This window comes from Zeugodacus cucurbitae, chromosome 5, assembly GCF_028554725.1.
Source record: "Zeugodacus cucurbitae isolate PBARC_wt_2022May chromosome 5, idZeuCucr1.2, whole genome shotgun sequence".
Classification (NCBI taxonomy): domain Eukaryota; kingdom Metazoa; phylum Arthropoda; class Insecta; order Diptera; family Tephritidae; genus Zeugodacus; species Zeugodacus cucurbitae.
The window spans coordinates 21,209,359-21,227,057 of NC_071670.1; the positions used below are offsets into that span (position 1 = coordinate 21,209,359).

The 17,699-nt window shown below is 39.9% G+C and overlaps 1 protein-coding gene across 1 annotated transcript in view; it reads left to right on the plus strand.

The window, feature by feature from the left end:
- The window catches only part of LOC105220031 (dmX-like protein 2), a 111,357-nt gene that overhangs the window by 34,439 nt on the left and 59,219 nt on the right, over window positions 1-17,699 (plus strand). The window contains exons 9-12 of the mRNA XM_054231700.1: window positions 718-950; window positions 13,151-13,973; window positions 14,509-14,742; window positions 14,874-14,990. Coding sequence (XP_054087675.1) covers window positions 718-950; window positions 13,151-13,973; window positions 14,509-14,742; window positions 14,874-14,990 — 1,407 coding nt within the window. The remainder of the gene's footprint in view (window positions 1-717; window positions 951-13,150; window positions 13,974-14,508; window positions 14,743-14,873; window positions 14,991-17,699) is intronic.

A 17,699-nucleotide genomic window follows, 5' to 3' on the forward strand; every position in this document is an offset into this window, starting at 1 on the left:
ACTAAAGTACAGAGTACAGTCCGCTAACCGGTACTTAAGGAAAGGAGAAAGAAACGTTGCTGGCCACTTACAAGGCTATCGGCCTCCCGGTCGTAACTACGCCGATGATCTAGAACAATACAACGACCAGACCGAAGATGAAGAGCTGGAGTTGCCTCGTTCCCGCGACAGTCGGTTCTACGTAACCGGAACGGACCCGGATTTTTATTCGGCCAAGGACTGTCAAATCGGCAGCATTCCCCAAAATTATTTGGGGAATGTTTTATGCCGTTACTACAACAACAACAACAGCTGGAGTTGCCACGTGAAACCAGAGTGACCCTTGCGCAACTTCCTTCTGGATATTGTAGCAGGTTAAACTTCTACTTATCCAAACTGAACCCCGATATACAAAATACATGTCCTGCATGCAACGAGTCCCCGCATGTCACTAATCACTTTTGTTGTTGGCATGTTTCCTGGGCCTCCCGTTAATTGACCTCGACGACAAGTCTAGGCTTTCCGTTACGGCAGGGATAGATAATCGCTACTACAACAACAACAACGAAGTGTGATTGGAAACTATTTATTTAAAAGAAGTATACATAGTAGTTAAATATCAATTATTTCATTTATTTAAGTTCAAGCTATATTTAACTAATTGTTTTAAATTCTTTATATATACGTATTTAATAAGTTTTATATGTATAAGCGTCTAACACTTGCTTCTTCCTCAAGGTAACGAAACACTTTTACGAACATTGCTGAGTTATTGTTCTCTTCATGGGGCTAGTGGCGGTGGTCTAGCCTCTGTCAGAATGGAATTAGTATTGCTTTTACAAGAACTACAACAAGAGAAAACACAACAACAACTACTAAGTCCTCTTCCATTCCCAACAACTTTGCCGTTATTAAGCGCATGTGTAGCGGGCAATAAAACTGTCAGCGCTGATCCTATCAAATATCTACAGGTATTTATACAATAAATAATTGTAATAACTCAAATTGTTGGTTAAGCAAATTACAGATTTTATCAAATAGCTGATGGTTTAATACACTTTACAACAATCAAAAAAATCAGGATAATACAATTTATTTTTTTCTCTTTTAAAACTTTATTTATTTTTACTTAACATATGTTTGGTATAAGACGGTACGGTCAAGGTGGTTTTGACACCTATTTTGCTCCCATTACAAACTTTAATTTTAAAGAGTTAGTTTTAGAAATACCAATAAAGAAAATACACGGAATCAAAGATAAAGAACATTTCTGGCTCCACTACTGTATGTAGCGCCACTCCTCTCTTTCCTTCGCTGTTCGGCGCCAGTTGGAGATCCCAAATGTAACCAGGTAGTTCTCCATCTGGTCCGTTCAACGGAGAGAAGGCCTTCCCCTCGTCTTCCTCCGGCGGGTACTTCATCGAACACTTTCAGAGCTTGAGTGTTTTCGTCCATTCGGACAACATGACCTAGCCAGCGTAGCCGTTGTCTTTTTATTCGTTGAACTATGTCAATGTCGTCGTATAACTCGTACAGCTCATCGTTCCATCGTCTGCGGTATTCGCCGTTGACAATGTTCTAAGGACCATAAATCTTGCGCAAAATTTTCCTCTCGAAAACTCTTAGTGTCGTCTCATCTGATGTTGACATCGTCCAAGCTTCTGCACCGCAGGGCAGGAATGATAAGCGACTTATAGAGTTTGATTTTGGTTCGTCGAGAGAGGAGTTTACTTTTCAATTGCCTACTCAGTCCAAAGTAGCACCTGTTGGCAAGAGTGATTCTGCGCTGGATTTCGAAGATGACATTGTTGGTGTTGTTGATGCTGGTTCTCAGGTATACGAAATTATCTACGACTTCGAAGTTATGACTGTCAACAGTGACGTGGGGGCCAAGACGCGAATGCACTGACTGTTTGTTTGATGACAGGAAAAAGCAGAACTAACGACGCGGTTGCTGCTTCCGATGATATCAATATCATAGGCGTACACCAGCCGCTGTACATTCTTATAGAAGATTGTCCCTTCTCTATTTAGCTCTGCGGTTCGTATTACTCTTTCCAGCATAAAGTTAAAGAAGTCACACGATAGTGAGTCACCTTGTCTGAAACCTCGTTTGATATCGAACGGCTCGGAGAGGTCCTCACCGATCCTGTCAGAGCTTTTGGTGTTGCTCAACGTCAGCTTACACAGGCGCTTAATTTTGCAGGGATACCAAATTCGGACATCGCGACATAAAGCAGCTCCTTTTCGTGCTGTCGAAAGCAGCTTTTAAATCGACAAAAAAGTGGTATGCGTCGATCCTCTTTTCGCGGGTCTTCTCCAAGATTTGGCGCATGGTGAATATCTGGTCAGTTGTGGATTTTCCAGATCTAAAGCCAACTTTGTTGACGGTGGGCTTTAGTCTTTCACACAGTACCGTCAACCGGCAATCCATCGGCCCCCCCTTTGTTGTTCTTCAAGCGAGTAATTGCTACTCCAATTTCTTCATGGTCGGGTAATGGAACATATGTTCCAACATCATCGATTGGGGAATCGGGTTCGCCATCTCCTGGTGTTGTACTTTCACTGCCATTCAGCAGGTCGGAGAAGTGTTCCCATCATAATCCCAGTATTCCCTGGACATCGGTTACCAGATTACCACCTTGGTCTCTCCATCCGGATGCTCGTTAAGTCGCTTACATTTTTCATAAAATCGTACCAGCTCGTTTTTAGTCGTTGCCGAAATCCAATTGTTTCGGCTGCAGCGGTACGCGGTGAGTTTTAGATGCCGTTCCACAGTTCCCTTATACCGAGATGCTGATGAGTGCTCTCAGAGAGCGGGAGTGCAAGTCCAGTAGAGTATTTCGTGGCTGTCTGTTGCGATTGCAGCTTTTCGATGTGTTTGTTGACGGGTGTTCTTTGCTGCACAGAGGCGGGTGCGTATATTCGCTGCAACCAGATGATGGTCCGAGTCTATATTTGGTTCTCGGAGCGTACGCACTAGGCCGTGTCGATTTGTATGGGTGGAAAAAAACCAACAAAGCGGCTAGCAAAAACGAAAACTATAGAAAATTCTAAGAAAGTTTTACCAAGAAACCATGGGTCTAAAATTAATTCCCTGTTCGCGCAGTGCGATTTTAGATTTTGAGGTCATACTTATTAAATTGTACTCAAAAACTTATACTTTCATAAGAAGCAATCCGGAAAATTGTGCTTGATTTCTTCGATTATAACAAAAGTTTGTGCTATACAGCATATTCACATATTTTTTTTTTAATTTTAAAGTTGCGGAAAATGCGGTGGATCGAAAATAAAATTTTATTATTGTATTTATTGTATTTTATTATGCGTGGTGTTGTAGTACGACTTTCTATAGTTACGGCCATGATATCTCTATTCTTTGCAATAGCACGTCGGGAAACTGTTGTCAGAAGCCGTACACAGTGCTCAGTTGCTTCGGTATGACCCTGGGTCTGGAAGCGGCGGATCATCAGACTCAATAAACTACAACAAGTGTTTGTATGGAATATTTGCTGAGAATGGAGACAAAGCACTCATCTAGGTCAACCAGACCAAAGTAGTCTGAGGATTCAAAATTTATTGCGTGCTTTTTATCATAAACCCTTAGATTAGTCGGATCACAAACTTTATCACGATAATGTAGAATCTTTTTTATGGCTCTTTCGCGAACATCTTTTTTCTTATCATAAAGCATTGCCAGTAAGATATTTTCAGGATGAGCGAAGTATGAATTATTTTGAATTACAGTGTTAACAATTTCTCGCAGCGTTGGTGGTAAATATCGCGTGGACTGTATAAATTTAAAAAGCAAGAGACTGCCGTATACAACTGAGTTGTAGAACTTAATGTTAAAGTACATCGGTACGTGAACTTTCATTATGTAAGTTGCCAAAGTTTTTAAATTCGCTGATGGTGAACTAGTTGTCACATATAAACGTAAGAGTTTGCTTGTCTTTGTTAGCCATCGAGAGTGCACAATTTGTCCCGGTTTCATACTGGCTAAATTTTCGGGGGCAGAAACCATCACAAACTACATTTGCCATTCGATATAAGTACTGAACGTAAGTCGAGAGCGTTTTTTCATGAATGGGTGGAGGCATATCTCCCAACGAAATGGTCTCAAAGTCGGGTACAGCCTACAGAAAGATTTTATTTATTTAGCTCAGATCAAAATATACATGTTAGGCTCTTTAAAACAATTGTTTGCTAACCGCCATCTGCTCGCTTGTTTCGATTTGCTTTGCTATTATCCCACTAGCGCGGTCCGCTTGTAGAGGATTTTTCCAATACGGAGAACAAGTGACGAATTGGTCTATTCAACATGTCTTCGGATCTCCTTAAAACTCCATTTTCAGAACCTGTGTTTGTTGTTTCTCCATCACAACAAATTCCAACCAGTATCTCAAGGGACATATTTTTTTCTATAAGGAACTCGCACAATTGCCATTCTCGGATGATATCTTCCATTTTCTTCTTCGCTCGTCAGAGATTTTTTTTCTGCCATCAAAGGAGAAGGCCTACATTTCTTTCTTTCATGTGAAACTTTAGATTTGTCCATAATTGGTTCCCCATTTTCATCTTTAAAGTCAATATCTTTCAAAAGCGATGTGGCCAAAAAAGAAGCAAGCTATTACCGATTCCAAACCTATCGCACGCCATAGCGAAATGAGGTGTACCGTACCTTTTGGTATTAATTTTTTTTTTCGACGAACTTGGTTGTCATGGTAAACATCACTTCTGATTCAACATCCATATTTGTTGAGCCAGGAACAAATGTTGGATCAAGACTAGTTGGTGCCAGTGTTGATGGTTGGTCAACAGCAATCGCCTCGAATTATGGTTAGCTTCCGCTTACTGTGTTGATCAATCATGAACTCTTGGAGTTCAATGGGTTTAACAGCAGCAAGGCAATGTTTTTGCGCACTGACATTTTCCAATATAAAACACTTGATCAATTGTTTTCAGAAACGTTGAAGACGTTGGTCTACTTTTAAATTTTATTTTATTATGATATTTATTTAGCAATGTTTTCAGTTTTTCCGAGGCAGTTTTTTCATTGCTTAACGGAATGTTTAGTTTATTCCAATTTTTTTGCCACTGTGTATGTTAAGATTACCGTACGATTGCTTTTTTTATACTCTCGCAACAAAAGTTGCTAAGAAAGTATTATAGTTTTGTTCACATAATGGTTGTTTGTGTCACCAAGAAATAAAAGAGTTGGATATGGGGTTGCTTTCGAAAATGGGCAAAATCGGACCATTACCACGCCCACAAAATGGCGAAAACAAAAAACACATAAAGTGTCATAACTAAGCCATAAATAAAGTTATAACAGTAAAATTTGGAATAAAGGATCGCACTAGGAAGCGGCATATTTGAATGTAACTGTTTTGGGGAAGTGTGCGTGGCCCCGCCCCCAAATCGGTTATTTGTATATATCTCGCAAACCAATGAAGCTATATAAACCAAACTATCTGCAGTCTATTCTCTTACGTACCCCACCACACACCATGAAAATAGTTGAAATCGGATAATAACCATGCCCACCTCCCATACAAAGGTTAGGTTGAAAATTACTAAAAGTGAGTTAACTCACTAACGAAAAACGTCAGAAACACTGAATTTTACAGAAGAAATAGCAAAAGGAAGCTGCACTCAGATTTTTTTACAAAATGGAAAATGGGCGTGGCATCGCCCACTTATGGGTCAAAAATCATATATCAGGAACTACTCGACAGATTTCAATGAAATTCGGTATATAATATTTTCTTGACACCCTGACACGGACAAAAAATGGGCGAAATCGGTTCACAACTACGACTACTTTCCTTATAACTTAATTTTGAATTCCATCTTATTCCTTCACTTTATAATATAAATATATATAACGAACCAATGAAGATAGCGGAATAAAACTTTACACGTCTTTTCAAGGCACCAGATATCGAACTTGTTGAACTCAGCGCCTAAGGGTAAATTTTAACCGAAAATATGGGAGAATCTCAATGTAATCTCATTGGAAATTGTTTTCTTCTAATAGTGTTCTGTTCCAAAAATTATTAAAATCGGGACATAACATCTCTTAGCTCCCATATACCTAATTATAAGTTTTTCAAAAATACGGTGGGCTTTATTCCGCTTATATGTGTTGGTTAATATCTGAGATATCTTAGCAAAATTAAGTGAGCGTATAGTCTTGGATATAGTGCACCTTGCTGGAATGCCTTGAAAAAGAATGGAGTTACCTCAACCCTCATATACCATATATGACGATTTTCGTTATTCTATTAAACTTTATGCCGAATTTATGGGTAAATTTGTGTGTTATGTAAATAAGATATCTTCAATAAATTGCGAGAGTATAAAATGTTCGGTTACATCCGAACTTAGCCCTTCCTTACTTGTTTTTATTGTTTTTTGCTCAGCCACGTGAAAAAAAACAAATAAGTTACAAAAGCCTGCTACTATTGCATTAATTGCATGACATGCTGTTATTTTTAAAACTATAGGGTTTTGAGATGGGATCATGTGTAGAAGTTCACGCAAGTGAGGAAAGTTTTTGATTGTCATTCACTTGGGAGTGGCCAGAAACGATTCTTCTCCACATGGTTCAAGCAGCTCACGACTTCCGGTTTTAGACCAAGTATCCTCTAGGTAGCCAACAGACATCCGTTTGAAGGCGAGCTAAAGTGAGAAGGCGAAGCCCGCTTATGCGGTTGTGCGTAGGGCTTGGGACCCACCACATAAAAACGAAGTACCAATGAAAAATCTACGAAAGCCTCGGATGAGACACCCCCCTTTTGATGACGACCCCTGCAAACGTTTTAAGGATAATGATATGAGGGCATGCACCTGGAATGTCCGGACCCTTAATTGGGAAGGTGCCTCTGTCCAGCTGGTTGATGTCCTCATACGACTCAAGGCTGACATCACCGCCATCCAAGAAGTGCGATGGGCGGGACAAGGACGGAAGAAGGTGGGTCCTTGTGACATCTACTACAGCGGCCATATAAAGGAGCGCAAATTTGGTGTTGGATTTGTGGTGGGAGAGAGACTCCGTCGCAGAGTCCTGGCATTCACCCCGGTGGATGAACGTCTTGCCACAATCCGCATCAAAGCGAGGTTCTTCAACATATCGCTGATTTGCGCCCTCGCCCCAACGGAAGAGAAGGACGATGTGGCCAAAGATGCTTTCTATGTGCGCCTAGAACGCACCCCGCCACGATGTAAAAGTCGTGCTTGGCGATTTTAACGCCAGGGTGGGTAAAGAAGGTGTCTTTGGCACAACAGTCGGAAAATTCAGCCTCCATGACGAAACATCGCCAAACGGCCTGAGGCTGATCGACTTCGCTGGGGCCCGAAATATGGTCGTCTGTAGTACCAGATTCCAGCATAAGAAAATACATCAAGCTACTTTGCTGTCTCCTGATCGAAACACGCGGAACCAAATCGATCACGTTGTGATAGACGGAAGACATGTCTCCAGTGTTTTAGACGTGCGTACGCTCCGAGGACCAAATATAGACTCGGACCATCTGGTCGCAGCGAAGATACGCACCCGCCTCTGTGCAGCAAAGAATGCCCGTCAACAAACACAAGGAAGGTTCGACGTCGAAAAGCTGCAATCGCAACAGACAGCCACGAAATACTCTACTCGACTTGCACTCCTGCTCTCTGAGAGTACTCATCAGCATCTCGGTACAAGGGAACTGTGGAACGGCATCTCAAACTCACTGCGTACCGCTGCAGTCGAAACAATTGGTTTTCGGCAACGACAAAATACAAGCTGGTACGATGAGGAGTGCCGTCTCGCAGCGGAGAAAAAACAGACTGCCTACATCGCAACGTTGCAAACGACCACTACACGTGCGGGATGGGATAGATACCGAGAGCTGAAGAGGGAAGCGAGATGCATCTGCAGACCAAAAAAGAAGGAGGCCGAAATGTGTGAGTACGAAGAGCTTGAGAAGCTGGTAGACAGAGGTAATGCTCGAAAATTTTATGAAAAAATGAAGTGACTTAACGAAGGTTTCAAGACCGGAGCATCCTCATGTAGAGACCAAGGTGGTAATCTGGTAACCGATGTCCAGGGCATACTGGGATTATGGAGGGAACACTTCTCCGACCTGCTGAATGGCAGTGAGAGTACAACACCAGGAGATGGCGAACCCGATCCCCCAATCGATGACGATGGAACAGATGACCATTACCCGACCATGAAGAAATTCGAATAGCAATTACCCGCTTGAAGAACAACAAAGCAGCGGGGGCCGATAGATTACCGGCAGAACTATTCAAATACGGCGGCGAAGAACTGATAAGGTGCATGCATCAGCTTCTTTGCAGAATATGGTCGGAAGAAAGCATGCCTGTCGATTGGAATCTCAGTGTGCTCTGCCCAATCCATAAAAAGGGAGATCCCACAATCTGCGCCAATTACCGTGGGATCAGCCTCCTAAATATCGCATACAAGGTTCTATCGAGTGTACTGTGTGAAAGACTAAAGCCCACCGTCAACAAACTGATTGGACCTTATCAGTTTGGCTTTAGACCTGGAAAATCAATAACTGACCAGATATTCACCATGCGCCAAATTTTGGAGAAGACCCGTGAAAAGAGGATCGACACACACCACCTTTTTGTCGATTTTAAAGCTGCTTTCGACAGCGCGAAAAGGAGTTGCCTTCTACGCCGCGATGTCATGATTGGGAAGGACCTCTCCGAGCCGTTCGATACCAAACGAGGTTTCAGACAAGGTGACTCACTATCGTGCGACTTCTTTAACCTGACGCTGGAAAAAATTATAAGAGCTGCAGAGCTAAACCGAGAAGGTACAATCTTCTACAAGAGTGTACAGCTCCTGGCGTACGCCGATGATATTGATATCATCGGAAGCAACAACCGCGCCGTTTGTTCTGCTTTTTCCCGCATGGATAAGGAGGCGAAACGAATGGGTCTGGAGGTGAATGAGGACAAGACGAAATATCTCCTGTCATCAAACAAACAGTCGGCGCATTCGCGTCTTGGCTCCCACGTCACTGTTGACAGTCATAACTTCGAAGTCGTATATAATTTCGTATACCTGTGAACCAGCATCAACAACACGAACAATGTCAGCCTCGAAATCCAGCGCAGAATAACTCTTGCCAACAGGTGCTACTTTGGACTGAGTAGGCAATTGAACAGTAAAGTCCTCTCTCGACGAACCAAAATCAAGCTCTACAAGTCGCTTATCATTCCCGTCCTGCTTTACGGTGCAGAAGCTTGGACGATGTCAACATCAGATGAGACGACACTAAGAGTTTACGAGAGGAAAATTTTGCGTAAGATTTATGGTCCTCAGAACATTGGCAACGGCGAATACCGCAGACGATGGAACGATGAGCTGTACGAGTTATACGACGACATTGACATAGTTCAGCGAATAAAAAGATAGCGGCTACCTTGGCTAGGTCATGTTGTCCGAATGGACGAAAACGCTCCAGCCCTGAAAGTGTTCGATGCAGTACCCGCCGGAGGAAGCCGAGGAAGGGGAAGGCCTCCACTCCGTTGTAGGGACCAGGTGGAGAGCTATAACCGGCTAAACGGTTGCAACGCCAATTACATACATAGGGTTTTGAGTACATTTTGATAAGTATGACCTCAAAATCTAAAGTCGCTCTGCGCGAACTGGGAATTAATTTTAGACCCATGATTTCTTGGCAAAACTTTCTTAGAATTTTCCGTAGATTTCGCTTTTGCTAGCCGCTTCATGCGAAAAAATCGACCTGCGCTAGTACGCACGTCTAAAACACTGGAGACATGTCTACCGTAACATGATCGATTTGGTTACGCGTGTTTCGATCAGGAGACATCCATGTTGCTTGGAGAATTTTCTTGTGCTGGAATCTGCTACTACAGACGATCATATTTCGGGCCCCAGCGAAGTCGATCAGCCTCAGGCCGTTTGGCGATGTTTTGTCACGGAGGCGGAATTTTCCGTCTGTTGTGCCAAAGACACCTTCTTTACCCACCCTAGTGTTGAAATCGCCAATCACGATTTTGACATCGTGGCGGGGGCAGCGCTCGTAGGTGCGTTCTAGGCGCTCATAGAAAGTATCTTTGGTTACATTGTCTTTCTCTTCCGTTGGGGCGTGGGCGCAAATAAGCGATATGTTGAAGAACCTCGCTTTTATGGGGATTGTGGCTAGACGTTCATCCACCGAGGTGAATGCCAGGACTCGGCGACGGAGTCTCTCTCCCACCACAAATCCAACACCAAATTTGCGCTCCTTTATATGTCCGCTGTAGTAGATGACACAAGGACCCACCTTCTTCCATCCTTGTCCCGACCATCGCACTTCTTGGATGGCGGTGATGTCAGCCTTGAGTCGTATGAGGACATCAACCAGCTGGGCAGAGGCACTTTCCCAATTAAGGGTCCGGCCATTCCAAGTGCATGCCCTTAAATCATTACTCTTAAAACTTTTGCAGGGGTCGTCATCAAAAAGGGAGTGGCGTTCGTCGATTTTTCATTGGTACTTTATTTTTATGTGGTGGGTCCCAAACCCACGCAGAAGCGTGTTCGCCTTCTCGCTTAAGCTCTCCTCCAAACGGCTGTTGGCTACCCAGAGGATACTTGGTATAAAACCGGAAGTTGTGAGCTGCTTGAACAATGTGGAGAAGAATAGTTTCTGGCCACTCCCACTACTGGCTCAACAAAAAAATTTACATTATAATCGCACATCCAAATGACAATTGTTCTGTTTGTTTTTTTAAATACCTTAAATACCGTAATCCCCGCTTAAGTGCCCCCTTTTAACATGCAATACTTTTGAGACACTTAAGCGAGAAAGGCATTTAAATGAATCCCGCTTAAGTGCCTCGAGGTACTTACCAAGCTTTTTTCCCAAATACTACGATCTAATATTTTTTTCTTTTGGAATGAAAATCAACAAATATATCTTATTAATAACAGAAAAGGCTTATTAATAACAATAATAATGGAAAAAAAAATACTATGTACAGTAGAACTCCAATTATTCGAGCTCCGACTATCCGAATCACAAAAAATTGTCCAAAAAAGTCTAAGTGCGCTATTATTCTTCCCGCCGCGAAGCCAGTGTTTGCGCGTCAAGTCTTGACTTGACTTGTCTTAACTTGCCGTTGTGCCTACACTGACTTCCCCCCGCGAAGTGGAAGTGGAAGAAGAACTTTCTGCTGATGTTGAAGTAGACGCTGGACCATCAGCTAGTGAAGCATTTGCCGGCCTCGAGACTGCTTTGAAGTGGATGGAGCGTCAGCCCGAGTGTGACCACTTGCAACTGCTCAAGCGAATGCGTGACCTGGCTGCCCGAAAACGGTTGAAGACCGCAAAACAGCTTACATTGCCTGAGATGTTTAAAAAACCATGATTTTTATTTCTAAACTTGTACATAAGTACATTTTATTTATATTTAAAACATGTGAAAATTTCATGTTTTTTTTTCAATTAATTCAATAAAAAAATAGTGTAATATCAAAACGTAGCTTTTATTCTCTCCAATGGCAATTTTTTTTTTTTAAATCCGATTATCCGAATATTTGATTATCCGAATGGGTCCCGGTCCCCATTAATTCGGATAATTGGAGTTCTACTGTATATGTTTTCCGTTTGACAATACTTTGCGCATTCAATATCAAAACTATTAAAAGGCACTTAAAAGAGGAAAATTGCAAACAATTTAGTTTTTGTGGCTTAAATATTACAATCACTTAAGCGGGGAATTTTATATGTAAATTAAAAAAAAAAACAACGATGCCGAAAAATATGGTCACTTAAGCGGGAAAGGCACTTAAACAGGGCGGCACTTAAGGGGGATCACTGTAGTAGTTTTTGAATTTTTGACCGCATTAACAAAGGTTTAATATATGTAGGTATCTCATAAACTATTAAAGGAGTTATAACCATAATCAATTCATAATACGGTGTTGCAACAACTCTCTTGATCGTGGTTGAGAATTGTAAAATTAGAGAAAGTGAAAATAATAGTCTACATGTGTTGAAAAATCTTTGGACTAACTTTGACAGTAATATTAGTAGCCACGCCATAGCCACTAAAGCCATATCTGCCAAACTTAGCGTACTTGGGTACCTCATTGTATAGTTCAATTAGATTAAGTGAGATCGGATAATAACCACTCACCATACAAAAGGTTATATTGAAAGCTAACGAAAAAAACCAGAAGCAATAAATTTTATATTGAAAATTGGAGGAAAGTTGCACTTAAATTTGCATAATTCATATCTACGGATCATATCGACCAATTGTATCTATATTTGCTTTTAACATTTTCTCATGTAACAAGAGGTAAACTACATAGATGACTAATGAAAGGCAAAGCTCCAAGTAAGATGTTGCTTTACATTAGTACGAAGTAGTGATGAGCGATTTTTCACTACCGGTGATTTTTCACTGTGATTGAAAAATCGCATATAGCAACTGCGATAAATTTTTGTAGATAGCAGTGAATTACAATTGCAATGGCAGTTCAGTAATTTGATTTCGATCACAGTGGCTATAGAGAAGTTCAGTGCTTTTGTTGGATCACAGTGCATTTGTTCGATCCTATAGCAGTTCAGTAATTCTAATTCGATCACTGTAGCAATAGCATTTCGAAAAGTAGCAATCACAGTTCAGTAGCAATAGCAGTTCGAAGAGTAGCAATAACAGTCCAGTAGCAATAGCAGTTCAGCATCACAGTAACATGTTTAATTGCGATTTCGATAATTTTGGGTGCGGTTAAATGTACCCAAAATTAATTAATTAGTTAATTGTGATTACAAAAGCAGGTAAATTGTGAACATTGTTAAAATTAATAAACATGAAAATGTTAAATATTAAGATAAATGTGGAGTACAACTTCTCATGAATTCGTTTTTTTGTTGCGATCGCAATAGCAATATAAAATCACAGTGATTTAAAAATAGCAATATCGCTCATCACTAGTACGAAGTATCGCGATCTTAAAAAGTAAAATGTTTAAGATATGCAAATTATCTTATTTCTATAATAATTTGTTACAATTGTAACCCAAGAAATATACTTTTTTTTTCTTCTCTCTCACTTATTGTATCATATTGGTAACAAAATGCTATGGAACAACTATTTTTCAGTTAACGTAAATAATTTTGTATTCTTTATCTTTTCAGTCGCAAACGGTGGATATGCTTCAAACTATCATAAAAATTTCACCATTGCCTGGATTAATAGCCAACTCGTTCTGTGAAATCTTCATTCTCAGAGATTTATCAATTGCACTGTCCTCTTGTATTTATCAGTCTTTGTGCGACTCGGAAAGTTTCGTTGTTCATCGTAATTCAACGTTAAATGGTTTTCAAAGCCCTGGTATAGAAAACATTGCCAAATTGAATTCACTTTTCGAATGCTCACATTTAATTGGCAATAGCAATGTATACAATAAGAGAAGAAAGTACTCCTGCGATGAGTCCACAGCCGTATGTACTTCACCGGCGAAGTGGCCGGGTGTTACAAACTTGAGAGCATTGTTAGCGCGAGAAAAAGATGAAGACATTCCAAAATTAAACGTTTTACTACTAGAGTCATTTATTGCTACATTTATGTCACTCTTAATATATTCAATGGCTACTTGTGACTGTCGGTTGCTTTACAGACTTGTTGGTCAAAAATTTTCGACAGAAACCTGGTCGACTATATTCGGAGGTGGAATGAAAAAGTTACTGCGTAAAGCAACTATTCGCAACGAAACTACGGTGTCAAATCAATCACAATCTAACGGCTCTGAAGATAAAACTGATGAAAGTGGTGTTTGGAATACTGTTACTTCCATCACTAAACAACGTGTTAAACTAAACATGAAACTGCTTGGTACATTCAGCCAAAGTAGTACTTCAACAAATATGAAGGAAGATAAGCCTACTTATCGAGAACAATTCGTCCCCCCAGAAATGTCTATGTTGTCGTATTTCCTTTTGAAACCTGCTAATGTTAATGGTAAGAATTATAATCGATTAAATTAAGTTGAAATTGCGGTTTTGTTTCGAGTTTAGTTACTTTAGTTTTATTGTTTTTTAATTAGGCAATTGAATATATTTGTGTAAATAAATTATAATTAGGGTTTAAATTCAATAAGATATTAATAATTTCAAAATAGTCCAAAATAATGTAAGTATTTTAAAGCGTTGTATGGAAATAATTGGATATTTTAGAGAAGTATACTTTGTTTGTGTGGAATTGGCATCATTTTAAATGTAATAAAAAGTTATTCAGAATGAGATTCCGGCGCATCCGTTAAGGAAATATTATTCAAGTATTGATATTAAATTATTGCTAAAGCACCTTTATTTATGATTCATAAATATACATTTTTAAATATTAGTTACAATATATTGTAGAAATATATATATATATGTAGAAATATGTATATAATAAATTTTGTAAATTGCTAAAGCACCTTTATTTATGATTCCTAAATATAAATTATATAATAAATTTTATATATTATATTTCTTTAACTTATTAATTTAAGATGAGGACGACTACGACACCGATGATCCTGTTGAAAGTGATAACGAAGATGAAGATGATGATGATCCTACGGAAATTAATAATTCTTCAAAAATGAATTATCAGCAACCAAAATCCAATACTGAACACCTAAATCCTTCTTCATATTCCTGGAGTATTTTACGTTTAGCAGTTCTTCAGCTGGTTTCTTCTAAAATTCAAGAATTCGTAAATGTAGCTGGTATCGAAATTCAAGGTTTGATTATTTTTTGATATTTAAAAGCAAAGAGGAAATTTAAAATGTAACATTTTGTTAAAACATCGTATACGTATCACGATATATTGTATAGTTAGTATAATTTTTACGAATATTATATTTTTTCTTAGACCTCCCAGTTTTGAGCCCTCTATCACACGAACTTTTGCGAACCCTTAGACGATGGCAAGATTTTGCAATAAATGTATTGATAACCAATGGACCGCCACCTGAAAACTTTATACCAGGTAATTTATTAATAAGTATTGTATTATTACTTAGCTATAACATTTTAAGAAGAATAAGAGTTTCTTAATAAAAAACGATTCAATTTAGAGGGATCGGATTACTCTCTTTGGGTAGGTCCAATCTTGCTTAGGCCTAAGAGCGAGCATGTAAAGTAGTGTCTGATCGTGACCGACTGGCATGATCTTTGTCTCTGTTTAATCCAAGTTGTCACATAGGCTCCAGGTGGGCGCCCCTTCGGTAACTTTTTCGGCATCTGCGGGATAGTGAGCTAGTCAAGTGTTTCGCGCTGTCTAGTCCCATAGGAATTAAATTTCGATTGTGGTAGGACTTTGTACCCAAAGTGTAAAAACAAAATAAACCAATGAAAAAAAAGAAAAACGTCTCAGAAATGATACCACGCCCAACGGAGGAAAAAGACGATGAAGACAAAAGGCATATTTGTTGAAGTTGAGAACACCTTTGACTGCTGCCCGACGTTAAAAATGTTCTTGGGGATTTTAACGCAAAGATCGGGTAAGAAGATACCTTGTCCTACGGTTGAGCAAAGCAGCCTAAGACTTGTTGACTTCACCATGACGCGAAGTATGGGTATCTTCTGATCAGTCAACAAACAATCAGATTGATCATTTCATATTAAACGATAGACACGCTCCGATTGTACTCGACGTGCGTATGTTTCGTTGTTCAAATATCGATTCGCCACTACCTTGTCACAGTCAAGGTGCGGTTAAGATTTAGCACCGCCAGTAACGCACGTCCTTGCTCACACCACGAGTACGAGCAGAAGTATGCGAAAGATATTGGGAGATGAATACGGAAGAGAGGCGCCTTTTTAGCACATGCTGCCTGTAAAGGATTGAAAAAATGAATTGCTCTCCAAGCAGAAATCACCACCACCTATAGCAGGCGAAGAGATTGAGTTGCCACGTGAAAACAGAGTGACCCTGCTATTGTAGCATGTTGAAATCCTACCTATCCAGACTGAACACGGACATGTAGAATATATGTCCTGCATGCAATGAGTCCCCGCATTTCCCCTTAAATTACCTCGACGACAACTAGGTCCGTGCTTTCGGTTCCGGCTAGGCCGGATTATCGCTAAGCCATGAAAAAGTCTGCACCGCTATACAGCGACTTAAAAACAACAAAGTGGCAGGCACAGGCACACAATAGGAGAATTTTTAAATTTTGGAATCCCGCCAATTTTTTTTATTTTTGGACAACTAACAAATCTATGGATTACAGGATTTTTTGTTTTGTTTTACTCGCAATATTCGCCCTCCTGTGCACTAATTTTTTTCGCACTCTTTTTCAGTGCAAAGTTTGTTTTCACAAAAAAATGTTTTTATAATCTTTCATTTAGATTAGTGTTTTAATTGAAACTATTAGGTATGTATGTATGTCTGTGATTTTTGTTGAAACTGATTAACCGGTTATAGCTGAATCGATGATAGCGCGTCACTTCTCTCTTTCCTTCGCAGTACCGCGCCAGTTGGAGATCCCAAGTGTAACCAGGTCGTTCTCCATCTGGTCCGTCCAACGGAGAGGAGGCCTTCCCCTCGTCTTCCTCCGGCGGGTACTGCATCAAAAACTTTCAGAGCTGGAGTGTTTTCGTCCATTCGGACAACATGACATAGCCAGCGTAGCCTTCTCTTTTTATTCGCTGAACAATGTCAATGTCGTCGTATAACTCGTACAGGTCATGGTTCCATCGTCTGCGGTATTCCCCGTTGCCAATGTTCTGAGGACCATAACTTGCGCAAAATTTTCCTCTCGAAAACTCTTAGTGTCGTCTCATCTGATGTTGACATCGTCCAAGCTTCTGAACCATAAAACAGGACGGGAATAGTGATGAGCGATATTTCACTACCGGTGATTTTTTCACTGTGATCAATTTTTGTAAATATCAGTGATTTACAATCGCAGTTCAGTAATTTGAGTTTGATCACAGTAGCTATAGAGAAGTTCAGTGGTTTTGTTCGATCACAGTACATATAGGAGTTCAGTAATTCTAATTCGATCACTGTTGCAATGGCAGTTCAGTGATTTTAATTCGATCACTGTAGCAATAGCAGTTCAGTGATTCTAATTCGATCACTGTAGCAATAGCAGTTCGAAAAGTAACAATCACTGTTCCGTACCAATATCAGTTCGAAAGTATCAATCACTGTTTGGTAACAATATCAGTTCGAAAGTAGCAATCACTGTTCAGTAACAATATCAGTTCGAAAGGAGCAATCACTGTTCAGTGATCACAGTCGAAATTTTAGTTGATGATTTTGATAATTTTGGATACGGTGATTACAAAAGCAGTCAAATGTACCCAAAATTTATTAATTAGTTAATAGTGATTACAAAAGCAGGTAAATTTTGGATATTGTTAAAATTAATAAAAATGTAAAAGTAAAAAATTAAAAAAAAAATGTGGAGTATAAATTCTCATAAATTCGTTTTTTTTTTTGTTGTGATCACAATAGCAATATAAAATCACAGTGATTTAAAAATAGCAATCACTGAAATCACAGTGATTCAAAAATAGCAATATCGCTCATCACTAGACGGGAATGATAGGCGACTTATAGAGTTTGATTTTGGTTCGTAGAGAGAGGACTTTACTGTTCAATTGCCTAATCAGACCAACGTAGCACCTGTTGGCAAGAGTGATTCTGCGCAGGAGGCTGACATTGTTGGTGTTGTTAATGCTGGTT